We start from the raw sequence: 26479 nt of genomic DNA, 5'->3' as shown, positions 1-26479 counted from the left end.
CATTTAAAAACACCAGGAGAGGATAAGGAGGGAAATGATAAGGCAGACCATCTGGCTAAGATTGGGGCTGTGATGGGAGAATTGCTACATATTGATTATTTAATGGGTGAAATACAAATTGATGCAGTGACACGTTCTAAAGCACCAAAGGAGGTAGATCAACCGGTGGTGCAGTGGAGTCATGACACGCCAGACCAAGATTTGATTGAGGCACAAAAGAATGATCAAATTTTGGGAATCTATTATAATCATTTGATAGATCCTGAACAAAATCCTTTAACAGAAAATGATTGTATGGGAAAAGAAGAGTTGAGGGTGTTATTAAAGAACAAAACACGAATCAGATTACAGGATGGACTCATGATTAGAGAGTCCATAACAGGACAAATACAGTGGGTAGTACCCCTTTCATTCAGAGGACTGATGCTACACCATGCACATGATGCCATAACTGCAGGCCATAGAGGTTCACAAAAAACATTAGAAATATTAAAAGATTATGCTTACTGGCCACATATGTCCCAAGATGTGGAATTATATACTAGAGGATGTCTAGTATGCGCCCAATTTAAACCTGCTTCACCAATGCATAGAGCACCATTGATGAAAAGAGGCCTAACTCTCCCATGGTCAGATTTGCAAATAGACTATGTAGGTCCTTTAAAAAGGTCGAGCAGGGGACACCGTTATATTTTGAGTGTGGTATGTTTGATGTCAAAGTGGGTTGAATGCATTCCTGCACCAGATTGTAGTGCGCAAACAGCAGCCACATTGCTGGTGAACCATGTGTTCTCAAGGTTTGGGTTGCCACAAAGAATTGAGTCAGACAGAGGAAGTCATTTCACAAGTACTCTAATGAGTAAAGTATGGCAAATACTAGGTGTGAAAAGGAAACTACATATCGCATATCGGGCGGCGTCTTCAGGTACAGTTGAAAGAAGCAATAGGTCTGTTGTGGATATTTTAAAGAAATTTGTGGCAGAAGCAGGTTCCAGCTGGGATTTACGTTTACCGTTGGTTCTGATGGCAATCAGGTCGACTCCTGCCAAAGCAACAGGTGTTAGCCCTCATGAGGTCTTGACAGGTAGGAAAATGGTGTTACCACAACACCTACTATACAGAACACATGAGCAAACTCTAGTGAGTGCATCCACAGTTCATGAATATATTGATGAACTGAGGAGGCATTTGCAACATGCATTTGCTTTTGTGCAGAGAAATATGGAAAGAGCTGCTGAAAGTGCAAAGTCATATTATGATAAAAAGACATCAGTAAAGGAATACAGTGTAGGGGATCAGGTGTACAAGTTTCATTTTGGAAAAAGTAAACAGAAAAATTCTAAATTTCTAGCAGCCTGGCAGGGGCCATTTCGGATTATAGATAAGGTCTCTCCTGTAGTGTATAAAATTTTGAAAAATGAAGGTGAAACAGCAATAGAGCAGTTTGTCCATGTAAATCAAATCAAACCATGCAGCCCCCCAGACATGAGATCAGGCGGCTTGAGCATGTAGAAACAGATAAAATCCCTTGAACACAAAAAGAGAAAATAAATGGGTACAATCAGGAGGCAGTGACAAAGAAGTTAAAAAGTTGATTGTTATGATGGCACATAAACACTGTAGTATATGTAAAATATAATATAAAATAAATATAAATAAATAAATAAATAAATGCACATATAATGGAAGCTCATGGTTGGTGTGCAGAGAGAAAGTATGTTAAATATTGAATATCTGCTTGTTTTCTTTTAACTTGTGTTTAATTTCAGAAAAAAAAAATGAAATATTTTTACCAAGCATGTTTTATTTTTGGCAAAAGGATGAAGTTAGTATTGTGCTATGTACTTAATCTGTTTATTTTCTATTTTGATTTAGACAATTAACATTATTTGGTCGGAGGTTCCGGGATCAGAGGCCACGGGAGACGATGGAGTCCTGGAGTCCCCTGGATGAAGACCAAAAGATGCCTGCCTCCAGGTGGAGGTGAAGACAAAATAACCGGAATGCCAAAAGAGATGACTACTGTGGATTCAAGATTGCCAAGATGAAAGAGTACTCGAATGAACCGAATAACATCGCTGGTCGGGACATACCAAAAGAGACAAAACAAAAGTTCCGGCATATGAAGTTCCACGTATTTATTATTTTAATTATTTATTTTCATTTGTTATATTAATTATTTGTTTTAGTTAGTTGTCTTATTTCGTTGTTTTTAATTGACTTGGAAAATTTAAACTTAAAGTAATGCCAATTCAACTGAGAAGGCAAATGTGGAACATTTTATGAACTGATGGACTCAGATGAAATGTTGATTGCAAATTTTCATTGATGCACATGAATATTCATTTTGTTGGATTGCTATATTGTAATAAAAAAAAAAAAGAACAAGTTGTTTTTAGGAATTGGCTTGGATTATAGCCAAGTTCTAAAAACAAAAGGAGGGTATATGTAAGGATATTTGGCGTGTTACAGTACAGAGTACAGCACTACTGCACAGGTAGCAAACAGCACAGAGTACAGCACTACTACACAGGTAGCAAACAGCACAGAGTACAGCACTACTGCACAGGTAGCAATTTTTTTCGCAGCACCACCACAAGGGTGCGGTGCATTGCTATATGGGTTACCAGATTAACAAGGAAAGACAGGCTATTCAGTCAAAAACGATTTTAACATATAAGATGCAAATCTATTTTTACAGTTAAAAGCACACGTGCTCATTTAAAAATGCACACTATTTTTCACCTGAAATGCCTATGGTGCGAGAGACACATTTGAAAATTAACAGCTAACCTATTAACCATTAACCTGACTAATAAAACCTTATTTAACATAACCCACTAATAAAATGTGTTCTCCACTGCAGAATTAGGCATACTCTGAAAGCCATTTAAATGTGTGTGCAGATTTTTTTTCTTCTCTTCTCTGCCTGATTCTCCGTGTTTTTGTGCACAGTAACTGCAGGAAGAAGGAAGTCAGATTTGCAACAATTGCAAATGTATAAGCGAAGCTATTGTTGAGAGTAGGAGGATGAGAGATGATGGATTTCATTGGGACACGTCATACAGAGGGCTGAGATGAAAGTTTTAGTGGGCAGTATCGGGGAAAAAGACAGGCAGACATTTTTCTGCACTACTGGGGAGAAGACCTGGCTGTGGGACTCCTGACTGAATGCAGATTCCTGCGTCCTGCTGCAGTCGAGATTGGGGAGAGCTGAAAGAAGGACCTTTCCACTGGCTGAGGCATTCCTATCTGCAAAAGCTGAGAATTCCAGGCAATGACCCCGGTTTGAGAAGGCAAGCGTTCCTTTTTGCTGGAGTTAATCTTCAAGGGAGTCACATTCACAAAGAGAACAGCCAAAGAGAACAACTAAAAAGATAAGGTAATGAGAAGTGTGGGAGCTGAGTGTGTACGGTAATATGCAGTCAGTGTAGGATTCCTGTGCGTGTCTTAATCAAACACCAATGTTGCAATTTGAGTTCTGTTCTCCGCCACGCTCTTTGCAGTGTGTCATAGACAATGCTTTTACTGTACCATTTTATTTATTTCTGTAAAGAATGAGATCGTGTTTAAATGCAACTTTTATAATACAGAAAAATATTTGAAAACAGACGGGTGGTGTATTTACTATTTACCATTACAATGCCGATGATGTGGGGAGATTTTTAAACAGTGCAATGGTCATTTTAAGACAGATGTGTGCATGTCAGAATCAGTATGAATAATTGTGAGTGACTGTAGCATAGCTCGTTGGAGGTACATGAGCCAACGGGAAGAGAGACTCTCTGAACATAGCTCCCTACCGTATATAAGGTAGTGGAAATTACCACAAGACTACCATATATAGCTCTCTGTCGTAAATAAGTCAGTGAGTTCGCCCATGGTGGCACACCAACACTATCACTGAAAAATGTGGTATTCCTAAAATGTAGGTCTGGGGTCTCTCTAGTGATCACACGAAAAATCTAAGCAAAGATAAGGGATTCTGGACATTGGGGCCACAAATAAAACAAGGGAATTATGCTCACCAAAATACCACCAACCACGTATACCAAATATGCAGGTCTGGGTGCTGAAATAATACATGTCCATTGTATTATTGTTGCACATGGCCAAATCTGAATACAAAGAGTGATTATTGCTAAGTTATTTTTCGGCGGTAATAAAATACCGTCAGGCCCCAAATCTCCACAAAATACCCTACAGCACCAATAGGACGCCCCTTGAAGTGATTTACAACCACACACAAGAGTACTGCACCATGAGGGGCTAATGGTACACAACACTTGAAACAGAACAACTGCAGCCATTTGTACCATTACATCAAATCAAAAAGACCCAGACCCAATTATTAAACTTTTGTACAACTCTGGATCCAGTTCTTGAAGACTGCTAATATATTCCCTTCCCTTCAGAGGAAGTGTGTTGCCACATAATAAACAGCAGCCAGTGACAGACGCCAATTTCGTTTCATCTTCAGAGCAGCTGAAAGGGAGCACAATAAACCAAGTCCCTCTTTCCTATACTGGAGCTGTTGGTCTTCCTCAAAGCTATCACTATCATATGGGACACAGTACCTGAAAAGCATAGAATGTCCCAGTGGAACACAATCACTCATCTGCAGCAGCTCCAAGACTTATTTTAGGTGTGGTGCTTCCCTGCGATGATTGCCCACCATAGATGGGATATTTCCTTGTCAGCTGAGAAACGAAGGGCAGGCAACCATTCGTTGATGTGGCACTTCCACTTTCTTGGCAAATGACAGCTAACAACGTAGTTGTCAGATGTGCAGCCCGTTGCATTTGAGTGAATGCGCATAGCCCGTGGACAACCAAATGATGACATCATCATTGTAGCTTCTGCCGTGGAGGTGAACACAGCTCCTTGTGCCAATAACTGAGCTCTGTGACCAGCCAAGGAAGAAGTGCCGACAGCGGGGGCTGACATCCTCTGGCTGGTCCATCCTCGATATGAGCAAGCCCTACACAAACACTAACTGGTAGACAAGCAATGCAGGAGCCCTGGGTGGTTGTTTCTTGGCACCCCTCACTAGGCAACGTCAGACGCTCACCCTGCAGCTGATTACCACACCGGCAGCTTCAGCACACATCAGCAGAGTGGACACCAGAGCCCCGGGTGGTTGACACTTCCGGGGTGGTTTCCTGCCTCTACACCTCCGGCAGCAACTGCAGCCCTTGCAGGTCCTTCTCCACTCATTACCAATGTTAAGATGTGAAAAGATGGACAAAGTCGTTGGTGCTCCACAGGTAAGTCCACTTTATTGTTCTTGTGCATCACTCTGCAGATTGCTGGTAAGTAGGCATATTAGGAACCCGCTCCACCAGCCAGGCTTTCATCCAGCCTCTCTGTCTCCATCCCTCCCAACGCCACCTCAGAACATTCGCACTCAAACCTCACACACACGGCAGGTGCCCACTACAGTGTACACTATGCTTTTGGCATGGAGCTTATGAAAGGGAAATCTGATCAGCAGCTTACCATTTCAGAGAGGAATTTCCCGCATCATTTTATTAAAAAATATAGGACTTTACATTCTTGCCATATGAATGTCCACACTATTATGAGCAGATGCAAAATGCATGGAAGTTGGGTAATAAATGTAAGAACAACATGTTAAAGCGTGAACCGTGTAACTGTTGCAGCCTCTAGATAAAACAAGAACTGGCAGAACACTGAGCGGGATGACAGGGGAGCACCCGAAGGAACTGGTGGCCCTGAGATTGAGCTGTGTTGCTATCTGGCAGAAGCTGGGGAGGTTGGACTATGGAACGTATATACAGAGAATGCATGCGGAGGGTGACAAGCCCGGCAGGCTCTTGGTCTGGCCTACACAGACGAGACCCCATTAATGCGATAAAAGACAAAGCCAGGGAAGAGGTTAGTACTCAGGAGGGAATTAACAAGCTATTCTCACAATTTTATGAGCAATTGTATGCCCCCAACCCAGCGGTTCAGCCAGGCAATATGGCAGACACCTTGGCAGAGATTAGACTGCTGAAACTGGCCGCAGAACAGGTCCAAATACTGGAGACCCCCCTCACAGTAGATGAGATAGATACTGTAATTACCGGGCTTCCATCAGGCAAATCCCCGGGACCAGTCGGACTCCCAGGGGAGTTTTACAAGGCATACAAGAGTACTTTAGCATCCAGACTACTGGAAACATACCAAGAGGCGTACGAGAAAGGGCAGTTGCCAGATTGCATGACTGAATCAGTGATCATACCAATCCTTATACGAGGAAACTCACTGGTGGAGTGTGCCTCTTATAGGTCGATCTCCCCCATTAAACAAGATTCCAAAATCCTTACAGCGGTACTCGCTAACAGACTTCCCACGCTGATCCACTCAGATCAGATGGGCTATGTCCCGGGACGGAACACAATGTTGAATTTGCAGAGACTTCACCATGTGGTAGATCAGACGAACCTCAGAAGGGGCGACTGCGCTATAGCGTCACTAGACACTGTAAAAGCTTTTGACTCTGAATTGGGAGTGGATTTTGAGTGTCCACGCCCACTTTGGGATGGGGGAGGGGTTCCTCTGCTTAATCGGGCTGTTATAAGAGTGAGAACGGGGCGGCACTTCTCTGAAGTATGGAGGATATACAGAGAGGCAGGGGTGCCCACTGTCACGGATGTTGTATATACTGGCCCTGGAACCGCTGGCAGTTTTCCTTAGAGCATAATACAGGGATAGACATAGATGGGGTGATACATCAAATTGTGTTATATGTGGATGACATGCTCCTTTTTGTGGAGAACCCGCAAGTAAATATATCGTGTCTGCTAGGAGCAACAGATGCGTACACCAGACTGTCAGGGATAGCCATTAATAGAGACAAATCCTCCCCATTTCCCTTAGCAGATCTAAGACGGGTCCCTTCAAACCAACTCCCAGATCTGGGTCTTACATGGATACTGCGCTCCTTCCGTTATCTGGAGATAGAAGTGCATCATGATACTGCAGACACACAAATTGAACACATGTGCAGCCCTTGATAGAATACAGAAAGCCTTGGTCGTTTGGGGGACACTTCCACTGGCAACAATAGGGAGGGCCGCCCTGTTGAAGATCGTATAGCCACGCATGCTCTCTTACTTTGCAAACATCCCATAGTAATAATAATTTAATTAATAATTTAGCATTTATATAGCGCTATGAATCCTCAGGTATCTGAGCGTTGCTTATTATTACTCACGGTGTGTGGTGCTCATTTATCGACCTCGGAAGGATGAAAGGCTGAGTTTGGCCCTGCCAGTAGTCGAACCTGCATCAGCAGGCTCTGCACAGATATCAAAGTGAGTGCTCTACTCGCTGTGCTTTAGGACCGGCATATGACATACCTAAGGCTTTCTTCACACAATTGGACACAAAGGCACAGGAGTTCCTGTGGGGTGGAGGGAGGTCCAAGATTGTGATCAAGACTCTACAGAGAGACTATGAAGCAGGTGGCATCAGATTGCAAGACATTGAAATATACTACTTGGCAGGGCAACTGCAATGTGTGGTCAAGTGGCTAGGGAAGAAACAACAATAGACTTGATGCTTTTCCAGCCGGCAATAAAACCACACTATCTGAGAGAAATGCTATGGATCGACAAATCCCTGATCAAGACCCTGCCTAACATGGTTAAACTAGCAATGATCCTGTGGAACAAGTCATGGAGAATTCGGGGGAGGAAAACCCCTATTCCGCACAGATCCCTCGCGCGGGATTCGTAGGCCTAGACACGAGGACCCTTGCAACTTACCGATCTCATTGGGAAGCCAAAGGCATAGCCCAGATAGGGGACCTGCGGAAATAAGGGCAATGGGTGGAATTCCTAAACCTGATGGAGGAACAAGATTTGCATGGAGGTCAGTTCATATTGCACAACAGCATTGTTCGGACAAAAGAGATGGCCCGAGTGGCCAGAAGATGAAGACACAGAGGGGAGGCTGGATGCATGGTACGATGTGTCAGAAGGGGGACACACGGTCTCTAGACTGTATGAACGCTGAAATCCAGAAATGAGCGGGGAGCTGCGCACGAGAGAGCGTTGGGAACGGGAGCTCCAGAGGCCCCTCAGTGACCAAGAATGGTCTAGAGCTTTTAGATACCCAAAAAAAGTGTCTAGGAACGCAAGATTTAGACAAGCACAGTTATACCCTATGCATAGAGCGCAGCTCACACCCAGGAGAATGACCATGATGGGAATTGGAGGACCTCGAAACTGCCCCCGCTGCACTGCAAAGGATGCCGACATGCTACATATGTTTTGGGCTTGCCCAGTGATATGGACCTTTTGGGAGGGCATTAAGGAGAGGGTAGAGAGGGTAGGACTCCAAATGCAAGTATGGACTCCAGAGTATTATTTATTGGGCCTCTTTCCCAGAGGGAACAGGCAAAGGACGCATCTGGCTAAGATGAAGGACTTGGTGTGCATTTTAGCCAAGCACCGTAAAGCAATGGTGTGGAACTCCTGTGTGGGCCCGACCATTGACTCTTGGTGGTCTGACCTCCAGAGATGGTCAGTGGCAGAAACAGCAGAATGGACAGGGGAGCGAGAGGGGGAGAGCGGGCAAATGATACTTGCATGGACTTCCCTGATACAAGACTTATTTGGACAAGGAGAAGAGGGCAGCATAGACAACCCCAGAACTGAAGAGGGGCACTGACAAGAGAAAAAGCAATACACAAGAAAACCCCTTGCTGAAGTGAGACGTGAGGGATAAAGCTTTGAGACTGGGAAAGACGGGCGGTCATGGACTAGTATTGTACGGCCAAGACAATTGCTCCAGGACGAACTGTGACTAAAGGCGTGATACGGGGGAATTCTCCGAAAATTGCCATTTCCCTCTACCTTAGAGACCCCCAGCAACTTTTCTGGATTTTGAGGACTTGATTTTTTTGCCTGGAGAGAGTGAGACCCTTTTTCCCACTCATGTGCTTGAATGTGATTTTATACACTGTTTTTTTTGGTTATGGAGTCTGACAAACTCCATAGGCATCATCATTTACATTGTGTCCCACAGCACCTTCAGTGCAGTGACACAGGGAAGTCTTCCAGATTTCCCCAAGGTTTAAATACATTCCCTTGGATAAACTACTGTTTCCCAGAGCAATAAAGTGAAATTGACTTTACTTACATTTGTAACTTTCTAGACCCAGCAGCACACACCATTTTACAATAGGGTGCTGGAGGGGTTACCTAGTATCCCCTTTGTCTAGCTTCTCATGTAACTATTTTATGTTACCCTTTCCTCACTGAATGGCTGGTGGCAGTGGTTTACATTTTACTGCCATTATGGGATTTTACTGCGGGCTGCATTGGCAGCCACGGTAAAGCACCCATGGGTGCCACTTTTGTCAAAATGGCCCGTCTTCTTTTTTCGACATTTCTTTGTGGAAAGGTCCTTCTTGAGATTTACTCTGCACGCCAAACCAGGTTTGGTCCCTTTGTTCGCTTTGTCTTTGGCGTGCTTCACGAGTGAAACCCGCCTCTGGCTCCAGGGTGTCTTGCAGGGGCAGGAAGTGAGGGGAGGTGCCCGAAACTCCCTGTGCTTAGTCTCCTAGGAGACCCAAATGCACACTGTGGTGACTGGCCGGCTGACTGTCCGACAAGGACAGCCACACTGCTCGGTGACTGACCGCTAGGCTGGAATGAATGGGAGCAAGCTGCATAAAAGGCGAGGCTTTTTGGCTTGGAAGCCAGAGTCGACCGACGAAGGAATCCGAAAAAGAGGACGCCTGCTGCAACTCCTGGACCGTTGGTTTGCCCGGTGAAACTCTGCTGCTGTGCAGAAACTCCAAATTCCAATCGACGGAGAAGCTCCTGCAAGAACGACTTCTCCCTTTGAGTTGGTGGGACAAATCAACTTCAAAGAAAGCCACCTGGACATCCTCTCTGAGCTGGTTGAATTTCCACAGAGTTGCTGCTGGAATCTGAATAGCCAGGGAGAGGAACACCAGTTTGTGTGTGTTGCTTTTAAGCTGGACAAGAGCTCCAGGAAGACCCTCCGCACTCCCAGGATGCAGGACTGACCGAGCCTGAGCCCCCTCAGAGTGCGGGACCCCAGAAGCAAGGAAAGCCCAGCTCGACATCCAGGAACCATAGTGTTGCTATTTGCGGTAGACGCGAGGATCTGAAACACCGAACAGCCACTTGTTTGAAGTTTGCTGGTTGCGAGCGGTGACTGTCCCCTTGCAGTGCAGGAGTCCCCAGAAGTCCTCCCTCTTGTCCCCACGACTGAGGCCCAGGAACAGTGAGATCTGCAGAGTTGCTCAGGAACAGAAGTCATCTGCTGCACTTTTTCTTCAAACCAAAGGTACTGTAAAAGTCTGGAGAGAACTTAACTCTTGCAGTAGAGTTGCTTGCACCTTCTACTACTCACAAGTCTAACAGCTTGTGGCCCTACATTGATTCTTCTTTTTCTTCAAAAACTTCCAAAATATTGTGCAAAGACTTTTCTTACTTACCTGCAAAGAAGTGCTTCAGCCCATATAGACTTTTGCCCATTGACATTGGTTTAGCCTGTTACACTGAAAGACTCTTGTTGGGGGATGCAAAAGTATAAGCCTGCTTGAGAATATTTGCGGTCTCTTGTATGTTCTAATAACCTTTTCCTTTGACATCCTAAGAATATTCTAAATGCAACAGTGATATGTCAATGTCCCCAGCACTCTAGCTATTGAAGTAACCTGAGAGTGTAGGTTGTGGCTGTGGGCCATCCCAAAAGGATATTTACTAATTTATAAATATTAAGAGTGTGTATTTTGTGAAGCATATTTGAGTTACTTATATTGCCCCCTTCTGAAGAAGGCTTACTCTAACTGACTGATACATATATTAATAATTGTTTAATTTATTCAAGAAACCTTGCGTGTAAGAGTTTATTTGAATACTGGTCACTGTAAATTTGCTGTGCAACTTCCTTACAGCTCACATTGACTCCTCTTGAGATAAGCCTGGCTCCTCTATCACGCTACCAACCTGTGTAGTGCAGACTTATACCAAAGGTTGGGTTCCTATTGACAGGAGGTCAGAGTTGTTGTAGTGCACCCAGAGGGTACTGCAAACAATCTTGCCTAACAAGGCGGAATCCACAGATACGTGCCAGAGTGATTGTCATGATTTGTTTGTTGTTGTTGGCGGTTAATGTTGTAAAACAATAAAACGTTTTTTTTTAATTAGTCCTTTTATCTATTTTTAACATAGTCTTTAAAAAACAGAAAAAAATATGATTTTTCTTTTCCCTAACCTTTGAAAACCAAGATTAGCCATTTCATACGTGTTTGGCTCACTCATAACTGTCCCTTGGTGTGGGACCTCGCACATTCCAACACCTGAGCTCTTTCTCATTGTTCCCCTATAGAGCATTAGTGGAACCACATATGCATTAAAGGATCTAAGGGAGAAAACCAGCAAGCGGATGTCAACGGTTTTAAATGCATTTTTAATCCATGGGTTGATCTTGGTTTTAGGTAATGACCCTTTGAAGCCATGGGTTTTTGATAAATGTGGAGTTATTTCCATTTAATGGGTTTACAGTGGTTGGAACAAAATGACACGCCTACGGGCTCACCATTCTTGCTAGCACTATTGTGAATAGATCTTTAGCTTTATTGTGCCATATTTTAGGCATCGAGTCGTTAAAGGTGTTAGGTAAGATTTTCATAGTAATATATCTTCCCGACCTGGGTCAACCCGTGAACATTTTGCTTTTCCTGGTGGATTATTTTTTCCTCATACCTCTGAGTGGGAACCTTTTTCCACACTCAGAATCTTTTACTCTTTTTATGGGTGTAATTTTTAAGACTCTCCATAGTGCGTTTTAAAAGTTAGCCTCTTTGACAACTTTTTGGCAATAAGTGCCTATTGTTGCTGGGTTGCCGTAGGGGCTCCCCCTTTTAACTTTCTCTGGCTAACCTTATGAGAACTTCAGTGTGGTGTGCTGTGGAGATACGGAGTATCCCCTTTCTCATTTTAAATGAGACATTTATGTTACAAGGACAAACTTGCCTTCTAATGGCGGGTGGCAGTGAACCTATTAATTCGGTGCACCTTTACCACGGATGTTTGCGCAGCCCCAGTAAAGCCACCCATGGGTGCTCATTTTACCAAAATGTCCCTGGTCTTGTTTTTTCGCCATTTTAGTGTTCCTTGTCCCTTGTTCCTTCCCCCGACATCCAGGGTGGGAAAATTCCTGTGTGTGATTTTTATCTTCAGCAGGAGTCCTGTGGACTCCCCGCCCAGGCTCCAGGTCTCTGTGAAGGCACGAAGCAAGGGAGGAATCTAAAAATCTGCAGTCCTTTGTCTTCCGGACTGACTGCGAGACTCCAGTTCAAACTGGGAGGCTGGCTGTCCTGAAAGGATTGTGCCTTCCCCCCCGCCCAAAGTTTGAATGTTGCGAGGCTGTTTGATTGGCTGGGTCCCTGCAAAAAAGTCCAATCCTGGAAGCTGAAGAGATAGTCAACCACTGGAACCCAAACTGAAGAGGAAGATGAAGAATTTGCAGCTGAAACGATTTCCAGTGACCGGAGAGCCTGCTGTGTAACCAGAGCCTGCTGTAGCCCTTCCTTCCAATGTGGGGACTCCGACAACGATGAACCCGACCCAGAGCCTGGTGAGACCCACTAGACCTGCTTTTTGAGCCATCTCATGCCATGCTGCGACCTTGCGGGGCTGCAATAGCCCAATACCCTGGGACCTTGAGCCATTACGCGGCGCACAGTCTTCCGAATTCCGAATCTCACTGAAACTTCGTGGGCATCCTACTGGATTTCAGAAGCACAAAATGTCCCCTCACCAGAGTGCTGGTTCTTGCAAACGATGAGAATCCGACCATCGATATTCTGTCTTCTTCTGTGCTCCTGAAAAAGGCGCCAAATCCACAGGACCGCAACCTGCCAAGAGGAAAACCTTGCGTAGAGCCTTCCACATGATCCTTGCTGCAAAAGTCCTTCCAGTGTCCCATCTTCTGTCTTCTTGATGAAGGAATTCAACAACCAGGTGTTTGGCTGCAGATACAGAAGTCCTCCTGCTGCAAAATCGTCTTCTGTGCTGAGGTACTGTGCTGGCTTGAGTATTTACTTACCTTAAGTCTCTTGTGATTCCTGTGTAGTTTTGGGGTGTTTGCTGTGATTGGGAGTCCTCTCGTTCAGTGCACCAAGGTCCCTGCTGGAATCCTCCTAGGGTGTCTTTTGTGAAGCCCCTGGACGCTCAACTAACTCTATAAAGTACTTACTTGTTCTAACAGTCTTCCTTAGGAGCTATGACTTTTGCTACTTAAAACCTATCCTGACCTGCCTGTGGGGACACTAGAGCCTTGTGATTCCCCCCCCCCCTTCTGCCACTGATGACACTCATGCTCGAAGAATAAGGAAAGACGACTTCTAGGGATTGGGCCTTTTGCCTAGAAAAGAGAATAAGTGTTTAAAAGTTACTTACTTGCAAAAGAAGTTGATAACTGTAACTCTGAGAATTAAGTTATACAAGCTATTACTTACCTTAGAAATGTTCTGCCACTCTGAAAAGTATATGTAATATCTTTTTTCCTTAGAAACTGTTTCGCCATTCTAACAGAAAGTAGATGCAAGGTTATATTACTCACCTGTGATTTGGTTGTGCCTCTTCCCAAAAGTAATGCTGTGGGTTTAATTTCACTATTCCTGTTAGGATAAATGTATGAGTGTCCCCAACTGGGTCTTGCTTCCCCTGACATGCTATTAGCCTGTGCAGAATAAGTCTGCATTAGAATAACTTTGAGTCATTCTTCAAGCGTAACACTGGTTTTGCTTTCCCCGGACTGTTTTAGACAGATACTAAAATCGAGGTTTATACCTGCCGTTATGTTGTCAATAGCTCCTGTAAAAAGTCTATAGGTTTTACTTACCTTGAGCATAACTGTTTTATCCTAAAATGAGTTTGAGTTATTGCTTCCTTTAGTCTGTGAACTGAAAAGCAATTGTAATTGAATATTACACCCAAGGCCCAACTCCCCTAGAATAACAGTATCCTGAATCAGAGTTATAGGTTTATACTGTTCCTAAAATCGGTGTTTCACTAGGTCAGAAAAGTATATTGTCCAGATGATACTACTATGTGATTTCTTTCCGAGTGTCACGGTACAACTGATAAGGTCTACTACCCTTGTATTACTGAAACTATTGGTTTTGACTTCGCTGTTAGGTGTTCCAAATAAGGTGTTCCATATAAGGTTATATGCTTTGGTCTGTGTACCTTCAAGCATAGTGTTGCATGTTTCTATAATGAGTTTAAAAGATCTGCAATAGTATCCAGATCCCCCAAGATCTACCTGGGCCTACTTGTATTTTAATACACCATTTATTTTTACACTACATAGTGTTTTCAGTGTTTTTTTGGACCATTTGTATTACAATTTCATTTGTACTGATTCTACAGCCCTCTTTCCCTCCTAGGACACGCCTGGCTGCTCTGTCTATGTTACCATGAACTCAGGTGGCACAGGCTTATACAAAGAGTGGAGTCTTGTACTGTCTCAGCTGAATGGTTTTACTAAGCCCTTACTTGGACCTCAGAAAAACTGTGCTAACAAAAGGATTAGATTTTAAGAAGTGCACAGAAGAAGAAACAGATACTAGAACTCTGTTCAACCACATTGATAATTATATTGGGGATTGTTTATTGTTTGACTCTATAACTGCTCATATCTGCACAAGAAGATACACCCAGATAAATGCTAAATAAAAAAGTGTGACAACACAATTTGTGTTTCCATTCAGGAGTATAGTATTAAGTGGCAATAAATAGCATGTGTAAATGCTTGTTTTAGTGATAGATGTGTCCGGAAGTAGTTGATGGCATCTAACGTTAATAATTTACACAAAGAGTAATACAAATTGGTTCTGGGATGTTCTGGGGCAGGTCCAAGACAGTACTGTGGCTCCACAGCAAACCTGTCAGGTGCTCATGTGTAGAGGTTTCCCTTTTGATAATATTCTATGTCGGAAAACCTGATACTGTCCAAGGTGAGCCTTTGACCACCTCTGGGGTGGAGTTTAAGCTCTGGCAAATGGGTTATGACGACAACTATGATTAGAGGCACGTTTATCATTGCGCTGGATTTCAGAGGCACCTCTTGTGTTAGTTGATTGGTTCTTAGACTTTTGGAACAAAACACTGCAGAATATCATTGAAATGTGCAACGCGGTGCTTGTGTAATAACCATTCACCATGACAATCTCATTAGGCCGTGTACAACTTCTACAAGTGTATTCCAAGTGAATTTCTGGCATCCAGTAAGTGATGCTCCTAGGTGTTGGTGCATGGTGCAGTAAATGTACAGGATGGTGTAAAGGGTAATGAAAATCATGGAAATCCTACAGGTCTGGTGTCCTGAAGCAGACATGGATACTCCCCTTTCCTTCCCTCTTCTTCCACAATCTTCCTCCTCTACTCGTCCCTCCTCTCCAACCCTTGACCTCCGGCTCTCACTCAGTCTGCTCTCCCCTTTAACCTCTGCTGATTGAATTCTCTCCGAACCCACAGCCTTTTGTGCAGAGCTATGTCAGAACCACCCTTTGCTTTCTTTGGAGATGCTGGCGTATCACTTGTAGTCTTGTTTCACTACGACATAGACCGCTTGTTTGAGCGGTCTAGTTCATTTGCAAATTGGGGCCCAACGTCAACCATCTACTTTGAAATAAGAGAGAGAGATCGTACCCTGATTCAACATGTATTATTCCCCTTGTACTGATGTTCCTTTCCTTGCCTCCTATTCTAGCGATATATTTCACTACCAAATTCCTCCGCCTTAGCGATCTGCTGAACTCTGTTTGCATGGTGCTTTCCATTTGTAGTCTACAACTGCCTCTTTGGCTTCGTTCAAGGGTTCCCCCCTTTTTGGATCTCAGTCTCAACTCCTGGAATCCTCCTGATGCAGTGATTTCTTCAGTTACTGAATACTAATTACTTCAATGTGAGGGGTTTTCAGGATTGCTCCCTTTCCCTCGCAGGAACCTGTGTCTGGATCTTCCCTTGCTCCCTGGTCCCACAAGAGGATCAGGGGAGAGGACTGGTTCACTCTGTACCTTTTGAGTCTTGCTGCAAACAAGCAGTCTACTCCCCTTCTCCACTCAGAGATGGTAAGTGGGCATCATTGTCCTTTTTAGAATGGACCCCCCTCTTACCTCTGTCCCAAGCTGCTGCTTGTGTCCCCTTTTCAAGTTCGTTTTTAGGTCTCATTTGTTAGTTGCCAACTTGCGGCTTCAATAAATTTAGAAGAAATCTGCAGGAACTCTTCATTATTTGCAATTTGTCAAGACTTCAAGCCCTCTTTGAACTGCCTTTAGCTAGGGTTGCGTTTTTGGACTTAAGACTTTCCAAGCAAAGACACCGTCTCTAGAAACTTGAACTAAGCCCCTGTTGCACAAATTACTTATTTTCCTCCCTTTAAGTGACTTTCCTATATGTGTTTGCAGAAAAAAGGCATTACCGTATAACCTGTTGAAAACCGCACAAGTGCGCAATTACCGATACTACGATAAGCTTGTCTTTTCCCTTTCCAATGTTGCTACAAACGTAACTGCGAACAAACACAAAAGTGAAAGTGCCTTTTGAAGTGTATTATCTTGTATTCCTATAAATATATGTATAGTGCAAGTGCTTCTTTGTTGCGCCTGTCTAACTAAGATTCAGAGTACTTAGCTACAGCTCAAATCTTCCTCTTAAGATAAGCCTGACTGCTCTGCCACACTACCAAGGTCTTGAGCTAGTTCAGACTGATACTAAGAGTTGGGATCTACAAACCACTGAAATAGCTTACTAAAGTCTTACTGCCAGTAGTACTTTAGGAAATCTCCCCGAACACAGGTGAGGAGAGACAGGTGTTGGAACCACCTGCTCCAGTGAGCCTTTTTCCTCCGGGCACGGGTGCGAGGTTGTACTTATGATATGAAATAGCATTTATAACGCGCCTATACACAAGTATTTCATCCACGTGAACAAGTGTGACTGATGCTGAAATGTCCATGAGTTTTTTACAGTGTTATAGGGGCCTGCCTTGCTTGTGACTGCTTTCTAACCTTGGGAATGGGGGGCGGAATTTTTTGGGCAATTAAGCAAACACAGGATTGCTTCAATCAGAGCCCCTTAAAATGGATATAGTTATATATTGGGGCATTCTGTGGTTACCCCGGTCTCCCAATCTGGGCAGTATTGTTGCCCATGGAATCATTCCAACTCCGCCATGGCCCAGAATCACCACACGGGTGGTGGCGCATGGTCCACCCTCCCCCTGGCCATCACAACCATCCCCCCCAAGGAAGAGGCAGAGTACTGGACACACAGATGGTTGGCAACAGGAATTAGAGAGCTTGTTTTTCCTGAGGATTAGTAACAATGGTATGTAAAAGTCTCCGAAAATGCAGCAATTTTGAGGTAAGGATAAAGTGATATTGATATTTTATTTCTATCGCGCTCATACACAAGCATTTCTGACTGCCTCTTTATCCCCTCCCGAAATTCCCTCAAGTGGCTTTTTGGAGTGGGAGTGATGCAAATGGGTGGAGTCAGGGTGATATGGTCAAGTGAGATGTAAACAAAACTTAAATATATTGGGGGGCTTTAGTGCTGCCAGTATGTAGTAGCAAGACGTGGAGGAGGAAATTACAGAAAGGAACCAACATTATGTGGTATGGGGTAGTTTTAGAGTTCATGTAAAAGTAGCTAGAAATGCTTGTGAGGAAACTGTACCATACACCAGAATGTTAAAAGCCAGTTGTCACATCAAGGGACAAGTTGTACATACAAAAAGCACAACAAACCCTGAAGCCGATTGGCAGACTTGGGATCCTTTACCTGCTTTTTCTCTTGTATCTCTGCTACGATAGTCTTCCCCTCCACTGTGGCCTCGAAGCTGTAAACCGCAGAGTCGTCATCCATGGGGAATACAAAGACGGCCTCCAAAGGATTCTGCTCCTCATTCTTGTACTTGAGAGTCGCAGAAACATCGGCAACAAAGCCTTTCACCTGGACATCCACTGAGATACTCTTGAGGGGGACTGGGGAAAGAAAGAAATTCCACATCCTCAAACTATGCCTTTCAACTGGTTGCCAAATAAACTGGGACAAGAACTAAAAGGAAACATGGGGTGGCCGGTCAATGACAATACCAGCAAGGTAGAAATAAGGTTAAGGGTTACCACAGGGAAAAAATAGTGATTGAAAAGTTAACCATTTAAAAACAAGCGCTTTCAAAACTAGTGTGGCACATTGTTAACGTTCGAGAAATAAGGTAATGGACTCGTCAACAAAATTGGTACAGTTACAGTTTTATACAAAACCTTACAATATTAAGTATGAAGCAAGGACCACGAAAACTAGTAGGATCTGGCATTTTGAAAGTGAAACCAAATGTAGAATGAACCCAGCAATTTGCTTTGTGCATCAATTGAGAATACTGTGCTTGTGGAGAGGGCAATTCACTTTAAGAGTTAGGAATCTGTTAAAAGCCTGTCTCGTCAGTCACAGGTCGCACGTTCCTTTGAAAGGCTTGTCCATTTTAACCAGATTCATTGTGCACTTTTATAAAGGACCTGTCCAATGTCAGTGGACTTTTTTTGTAAATAAGGACTTGACCAGTGTAGTCTTTGTTTTTCCTGAAATAGAATTGACTGGTCATTAATATCACTACTGTAGAACTAGTAGAGCAAAGTGTTATTTCATGCATATTTTAAAGGATGCCATCCATTCCAAATCTGCTTGGAGGGGTCTTGCCCTGTAGAGGTTAAACCAAGAATATTGTATATACGTTTTGTCTCCTCTTCTGTTGTAGAACAGACAAGTAAATCATTTGGAAACTGAAGTTATCCCGCAGGAATTGCATTATTTGTTAGTTATTATTAATGCATTATTACATGAGATCAATCAGGTTCGGTGCATTTTGATGTTGTTGGCTGAAGGTCGAATAAAAAAAAAAAGTATTTGATCATGCCGTAGTTTAAGTTTAATAATGTTGGTATTGTAAGGGGGCATGGTATCACAAGTATGACACTGACACAAAAGGTACAGTTTGTAAAACCTTTATTGAAGTTTCAATGGGGTTGGAGGAACTCCTACTTTGCCCTATTGCCAAGATGGGGGTAGTTTCGACCATCAAATAATAAATAAAGCAGTCCTAGTTGAGTCCATTAAATCAAAATGGCCTATACTAACAAAAACCTAATGTCTGCCCTATATCTTGTACACAAAGTGTGAAAAGGAGAATATGTATGCAAAGGAAAGTCACTGTTCAAATATAAAGAATACATGTGCTCTCCTCCCCACGTTGTACAGCATAGAGTAAGGCGGTCCCTGTAGGCAGGATGACACAATCTGGCTCAGGCTCTAAACACAAAGGAAGTTCAAGACATCGATCAAGGCCCGCCTGGCCTTCCACTTTAAAGTCTTACTTTCCCATTTCCAAAACAAAGTTCACCAAAAAATTCACATCTGTCTCCCTCGGTCGGGCTGTGACCTTTCACAGCAAAACAAAACTCTTGCAGGGGTTTGTTAGGACTGATTTTTTATACTCTGGCATGGTGGACAGATGTATAGGAGGCCAACCCATGTTTTGACAGAAAACTCTAGGAGCTGTAGCCAAACCAGTTCAAAGTAGCAGTGACGAGAGGTCTAGGCTAAGTCTCAAAAGGTGGTGAGCTTGTAAAGGGTCCACAATGAGAACACACAATGGGAATAAAAATTACACTTAGACAGTATCACTGTGAAAAATTACTACTAACAGGTAGAAAGATCACACAACACTAACAATAGATTACATACACACAATCACTAGAGTAGGGCATAAAACAAATTAAATCCCTGTATAAGAAAGTGCAAATTAGTTTTATGAACTACAGATCCACAGAGAGTTACCCCTAACTTCAAATGTCCTTCCCTTAATTGTCTGGGGCCTTTTGCCCAAATGTTCAGGAAAGTTCTGACACAATTTGTGATGCAGGAAAAAAATGAAGGTAGTGTGTCTCTGGGATCCAGTGAACAGTTCTAAGGGTTAGAGGACAGTTTATTTGAACTAACAGAAGTGACCCCAACTTTCGGAAGGCTTGCACGAGCAAGCATGGCAAAGCCAAAGTATAGCAAATGTTTTATAAAAGTTAGGAAAATTTTTAAAGGGAGTTGAGGGGCAGGTAAGAGCCACTGTAACTTACCCTCATACTCGCATGCTTTCCAGGATTTGGCAGGTCAATGGAAGAAGGTCCGAGGTTGCTTTTCCCGGGGTCCGCCTCAGTCCTCGATTCGCAGGGGTTGCAGGTTCGAGCTGATCTCCGGTTGGTGTATTTCACTGGTGCAAGGCCTCAGGATGAAGAATGCAGAAAAACACGATGCAGACACCCTCTCAGGACTGGACTCTCAGGTAAGCCGTTTCGGAAGGTGGTCATGGCAGCACAGCGACACAAAGGGCCTCACTTATCGCGGTCTGGCTTTCCTTCCTATCTCGGGTCCCCTTGATGCTAGGACTCTGAAATTAAGCTGTGTAAGTCTTGCAGGACAAGCAGAGGATGGCCCAAGTTCCAGGCCTCAACTCGGAACGGCGACGGCAGCACGGTAGCCCAAATTCAGAGCTGGTCAGTCACAGGACGGTCCTGGGACACTTCCAATGGGTCTTCTTCACAGGGTACTGAGCAGACATCAGGAAATGATGTTCCCGCCCCTCGAAGGGTCGCAGCTCCCTCGCAGGACTGCTGAAGATCAATAGCAAGAAAGGGCTCCACTAGGACAGCAGCAAGGGCTCCACTAGGACAGCAGCAGAAGTTGGTCGCCAGGCCTCCTTCAGTCAGGTCTCGGGTCTCTTCACGGGTCTCACAGCTGGACAGGAGTCTTGGCTCCTTCAGGGTACTCCAGGATCTCTGAAGAATGGGTGCAGGGGTCCTCTTATACTAAAAACCAGGTAAGAGCCGAAATTCCCACTAGCAGGAATAGCTACACACAACCCAGCACAACCCAAATCAGGACCACTGGTGGGAAAACTCATGCATAACACTCAGACACACTGAAACCAGTTGGTGGATGGCGACCATACGAGTCCCAGCCTACAGCGTGTCAGCAAACACACATAGCCCTCCAGTAGTCCGCCAGAAGCCTCTGCTTTCCCAGGCACTGGAAGTCCATATACAGATTTCCCTGGCCTCACAGGCCAGGAAGAAGGCTAAAGAACAAGATGGCCAAAGGACAAGCGAAAAACCATGTGGCACGGCCATGTTTGGACACTATCCACAGTTAGTAGCCAAAACGCAGTAAACAAGGTAAGGCTAAAACGAAAGGCACCAAAAAATAAAATGTTCAAAGTCACTGCTGTCACCAGCTTGTCCATTTACCACAGCTAGAGTAACCAAAAATCCTTTGAGTGTTAGTCTAGGGCAAAACAAAAAGTGTACCCCATTGTACTGCATTGTAAGATGCATTGGACAATGATAAAATGTTAGCACAAGTGATAAGTTACTAAAAGTAGTAACAAAGTCGAAAGACTAAGGGAAACAATGTTTCTCAGTACAGACAACTTAAGGGACATGTTAACAGATGAACAAAAGACAGTGAACTGTAAAAAATACAGGTCAGGATACAAAATAAAAGCAAACAGTTTGGGGGTCCATAAAAATGTAAGGAAAGGTGCAGTAAAGAGAAATCTTTGCTAACACTTGCCCCCCAGATTAGGGAAAGGGGGAACTAATCCACCCCTGGTAGGTGCAGAAAACCCCACCGGTCCTCTCAGGAGCTCCTTCCAACTGACCTAGAACTCCCCAACACTCCCTACATTCTCACTCTAAATTCTACATGCAACATTCTACATGTGAAGAATGCTACACATCTCCCTTTTCCCACAATGGTGAAAACAACAGGGATAATGTGAAGAAATATTTGATACAAGTAGAATAAACACAATGATAGTAATTAGAATGACGTAACAAACTAGAGATATAAAGGGAATGGTAATGCATTGTAACCGAATTAAATGTTATGGATTAGGAGGAAAAAAAATGGACATCTTCAAATGAAGTCGTGGTTGGACAGAAAGCAATATTATTATTCAACATAATCTCAGAAAAGATGGCTTCCCACAACTCCAAGCAGCAAGCTCCTTTTTGTGTACTTTACAAACCTACTTGTACACAATTTGATCATTTTCTTTCTTTCTCTGGTCATTCTCTTCCTTAATCTCCTGCAGACTTTCACACCATCTTATATACTTGCAAACTCTATTGACATTCCACACCCGTCCGTCAGTCACTTTCACAGCACCATGTAACTTACTGACACCGATGTTGGCTAATACCCCCTCCTCAGCTGAATCTTCTTCTATAGATAGTTCCTAGTCGTCGGATGGAGGCTGGTTTCCCTTCTTCTTAGAAGTCTTCCTCTCCTTGAAGAGATACGGCCAACCTCGGGAGGTAGCCACTATGTCCGCTGAAGGAACAGATTAGAGGAGAGGCCACCCTTCCGGAATCGCCAAAGGGAAAAAAACGGAAGCACAAAAAACCCTTCATAGAAGATGGGGTCCATGGATCCGGTGTGGTGTAGTATGCGTCCAAAGTACCAAAGAGATGGTAAGTAAGACCAAGGAAGAGCTCTAAAAGGATGTTCTTTTTACAAATATGTAGAGGGCTGAGCCTGGGTATTAGGCAGCCGTTTGACTGAACATGTGTCAGAGGAACTGAGTGGACAGGTGTCAAATTCACATTTCTTATGTGGTATGTGATCCAATTTCAGAACCCCCTCCTCCTCACCCGAGTCTTCAGATGTGAATTCCTATGTTAGGCCCTTCTTTCTGCGATCCTTGTGTTTCTTTTTACAGAAGGGATACGACCTCCCTCGGATAGAAGCCACTCTGTTCCCCTGATGGGACAGGTGAACAGAGGACCCCCCTCAAGAGTGCCCGCGAGAGGAAAAAAGCCAGTGGCTGAAACAAACCTCTCTCCTTGTTGATATGAGGTTATCCCTTGATGGAGGAGGTTAGACAATGAGCAAATGTCCAAACTGGGTGAGGTGATGATCACAATCAGGGTTCCTTATACAGTATAGAAAGGGAAGGTGAGTAGCAGGCGCGGTATAATCGCTGTAGCTGACGATTCTCTCAAACCGAAAGGCAGTATCCAGTTAGCATCCGAAAAGCATGAAATCTTTGGAGGAGTGATTCTGACTGGAAAAAAGAAGATCGGGGCACTCCGTAGATGATCCGGCAGCAGGCTGCCACAGGTGAGTGCACCACGGATCTCCGGCAAAAGACAGGAAAACAAGGTAAGGAGGAGTGTCTGAAAAGGAAGACAGGGGGAAAGGAAGAGCGAAAGAGAAAGAGAGAAAGCAGGGTAGTACGAGAAGACAATGGCCGAAACCGGGCAGAGGGAAAAGGAAAGTGCAGAAATGAGGAGAAGGTAAACAAACAGAGCGGAAGAGTTCCGGCAGGAAGAAAACAGGGAGGGGCGGCACGGAACGAAACCTGTGAAAGGGGAAGGCACTCAAATGTAAAAAAGGAAAGCAAAGCAGCGAAGGCAAGAAGCACAAAAAGCACTAGCACATAACCCGTAGGCAAAGGCAATGGGTGGCAACGCGCTGAGCCGAAAAGTGGGCGTGGCTATAAGCGGAAAAAGAAAGGAAAACAGAAAAGACTAGAACGACACTACAGGAAGTGAGAAAGGAAGGATAGAACAACCTAATGGTGGTGTAATCGCCCATGACTCCATAAACGCCAAGCCGGCATATGGGAGTTGCGCATGACAGTAGGACCCACTTGAAGACTAACTCTCCACTCAGCTTGAATGAATAATGAAGAATCCACAGGATCCGCGTGGGGTACAAGCGAGGAGTGGAAGAGCTGTTTAGGATAAGGACGACGGTAGCTCTGTCCTGTAGTGAAAATGTCTGCATCAATTGAAAGTGGCGGGACCCACTTTACAACGTGTTGTGTTATAGTAGGCACATGCGGTAAACCGCAGAAAGCGTTCTGTAGCAAGGATAAAGTATCCGGCTGCTGAGGCTCGGAGAGAGGAGGAGCCGCAAGGGAAACCGACTCTGCCAGGAATAGCCAGGAAAGAAATGAGCATGCAAACTCACGGCAGTGCTATGAAAAGGCAGGAAGCCTAGGCACACAGGACCCGTGACTAAAAGGCACTGCAGAACCGGAAAAGTCTAAGGCAAAGTGGGCAGATAAGAGTATCTCGAGGCGTCGGACAGGCAGAGGGTAAACATGGAAGCAGAAACTAGCAGTGTGTGAACCAAGAAAGGAAACAATGAAACAAGGTTGCAACACAAAGTGAAGGGGCGGAGCTAGCTCTTAAGCCCGCATACAGGAAGAAAGAATAGAACAGGCCTGAACGTTCAAAAGAAACGTGTTGGATAATTCAATGGTTGATCTTCCACCTCCTCCAAAGACTCCAGTTGCGCAGGCTGGTGACACTTACGGGTTTTGATCACCTTAAACCTCCTTCTGAGAAACTTTATCCGTACCCAATCTCCTTCCTTGACTAGGCATTGCTTAGCTCCTTTCCTTATGTCAAAGTATATTTTGTTGTCAATCTGTTTACTGCTAATTCTCTCCTTGACAATAATCATATCGACGACATTCTGACATGCTCTACCCAACCATCCTGGAAATAAAACCTAGTGTTGGGTTTCCTTCGCCGTAACATTTCAAATGGAGATTATACCAGTGCTCACATGGGGAGTGAATCTGTATGCTACTACAGTATCCTCTGCAGCCTTTTTCCAATCACTTCCTTCTGAAATAGCCACCCTTATACTTTCTTTGATATTTGTTTCTGGGTGATAGACTGAACTGGTCCTATGTTCAATACTATTTATCCTTAAAAATCCCTTCATTTCTACTGCAACAAGCTGTACACCATTGTCTGTGATGATAAAGGTGAGATATCCCTCCCTCCTAAAAATGTCATCAAGAAATGGAATTACATCTTTGGCACACACATTTCGCACCCATGATGATGCCACCCAATACGAAAGAATGTCTACCAACACTATTCTATATTTACATGTTCCTTGGGATCGCACTGGTGCCACAGTGTCAAGTCCTACTCTTTCCCATGGCACAGATGGAATAGACATAAGAGCAATTGTCTCTTCTCTCGTGACTCTCTGATGATCCTTTCTATCTGCAAATCCATTCCTGGCCACCAGTAATCTTGGCTAATCAATTTTATGGTCTTAGTCATTCCCTGGTGACCATCATGTGCTACTTCAATGATTCTTTGTCTCCCCTCAAAATCATGCCATCCTTAACTAGAAGTTCATCAAAAACATTGCTAAACGGATCCGGTATGGTCCCTCTCCTAATCTCAGTACTTTTCATTCCACACTCTCTTTCTTTGACATCAATAAGAACAGAATCAACTAACATGGCTTCACGCCATTTGTTCTGTCACTACTTCCTGGCTGACATTAAGAACTTGTTCATCTTTATCTTCTTCATCATCATCTTCATCCTTTACCACATTGGTCAATCTAGAAAGACAATTTGCTGCTTAACAACTGGTAAATATTCAATTTCCCAGTTATAATCTTGCAAACTCGATACAGACTTCCAGATCCTAGATGACATTTTATATAATCATTTTGTGGTAAGAATGTCTTTCAAAGGTTTATGATCTCCGTAGTTCTCAAAACCCTAGAGGCAAATGCAATGGCATAGTCCTCTTCCCTGACCCCTTTGTGAGAGGACAGCACCTAACCCATGTTTGCTAGCATCAGTTGTTACTATACTGCTTCTCCTAGAGTCAAAATTGCTTAAAATAGGAGCCTTTGTCAAAGCTAATTTAATCTCTTGGAATTCTTCTTCACATAGTTCACTCCAATGAAATCTCACTCCTGCCTTGACTAGATTCCTCAGGTGAATCGTTATACCTGGCACAAATTTGGAATAGTATTCAGCGGTACCAAGGAAGGACACTGTTTTCTCTATGTCAAAGGGACTGGGGAAATTCACAATATTGTTTACTAAATCAGCCTTTGGATTCTTATATTGTATGACCCGAATATTGAATAGTTGTTTTACTGAATCTGCATTGGTCTTTACTTAGTGTCAGACCTGCCTTCATAAAAATATCTAGTACGTCTCTCAATCTCTTATGCTCTACACTATCACTCCCATACACCAACACATCATCTTGGAAGCACAGGACACCGTCCATGTCATGAAACAGTTGATACATGATGCGTTGGAATACCGCAGGAGCCGATATCAAGCCAAGGGCATGAGTTTGCATTACAATAACCCTTCTGGTGTAATAAATGCTGTTATATTTCTAGAAGAGGGGTGGCAAACAATCTGGTGATCCAAAGTGCTTGTGACCTTAGCTTCTTTGATGGTAGCCAATATCTCAGTAATATTGGGTAAAGGATGCCTGTGTGGTATTACACACCGATTGACAGATCTCAAAATAAATACACAACCTAGGTTTTCCATTAGATTTATGTACTACAACCAA

At 43.8% G+C, this 26479-nt stretch overlaps 1 protein-coding gene across 3 annotated transcripts in view; it reads right to left on the bottom strand.

Moving 5' to 3' along the window:
• The window catches only part of LOC138528751 (von Willebrand factor A domain-containing protein 5A-like), an 880743-nt gene that overhangs the window by 770386 nt on the left and 83878 nt on the right, over positions 1–26479 (bottom strand). For all 3 annotated transcript variants that reach the window (XM_069640621.1, XM_069640622.1, XM_069640620.1), the window contains exon 3: positions 17847–18049. In XM_069640621.1, the coding sequence (XP_069496722.1) occupies positions 17847–18049 (203 nt within the window). The remainder of the gene's footprint in view (positions 1–17846; positions 18050–26479) is intronic.

The sequence above is a fragment of the Ambystoma mexicanum genome, chromosome 7q (assembly GCF_040938575.1).
Source record: "Ambystoma mexicanum isolate Mex_15411 chromosome 7q, UKY_AmexF1_1, whole genome shotgun sequence".
In the NCBI taxonomy this organism is placed as follows: domain Eukaryota; kingdom Metazoa; phylum Chordata; class Amphibia; order Caudata; family Ambystomatidae; genus Ambystoma; species Ambystoma mexicanum.
This window is presented reverse-complemented; position numbering and strand designations above follow the sequence as displayed.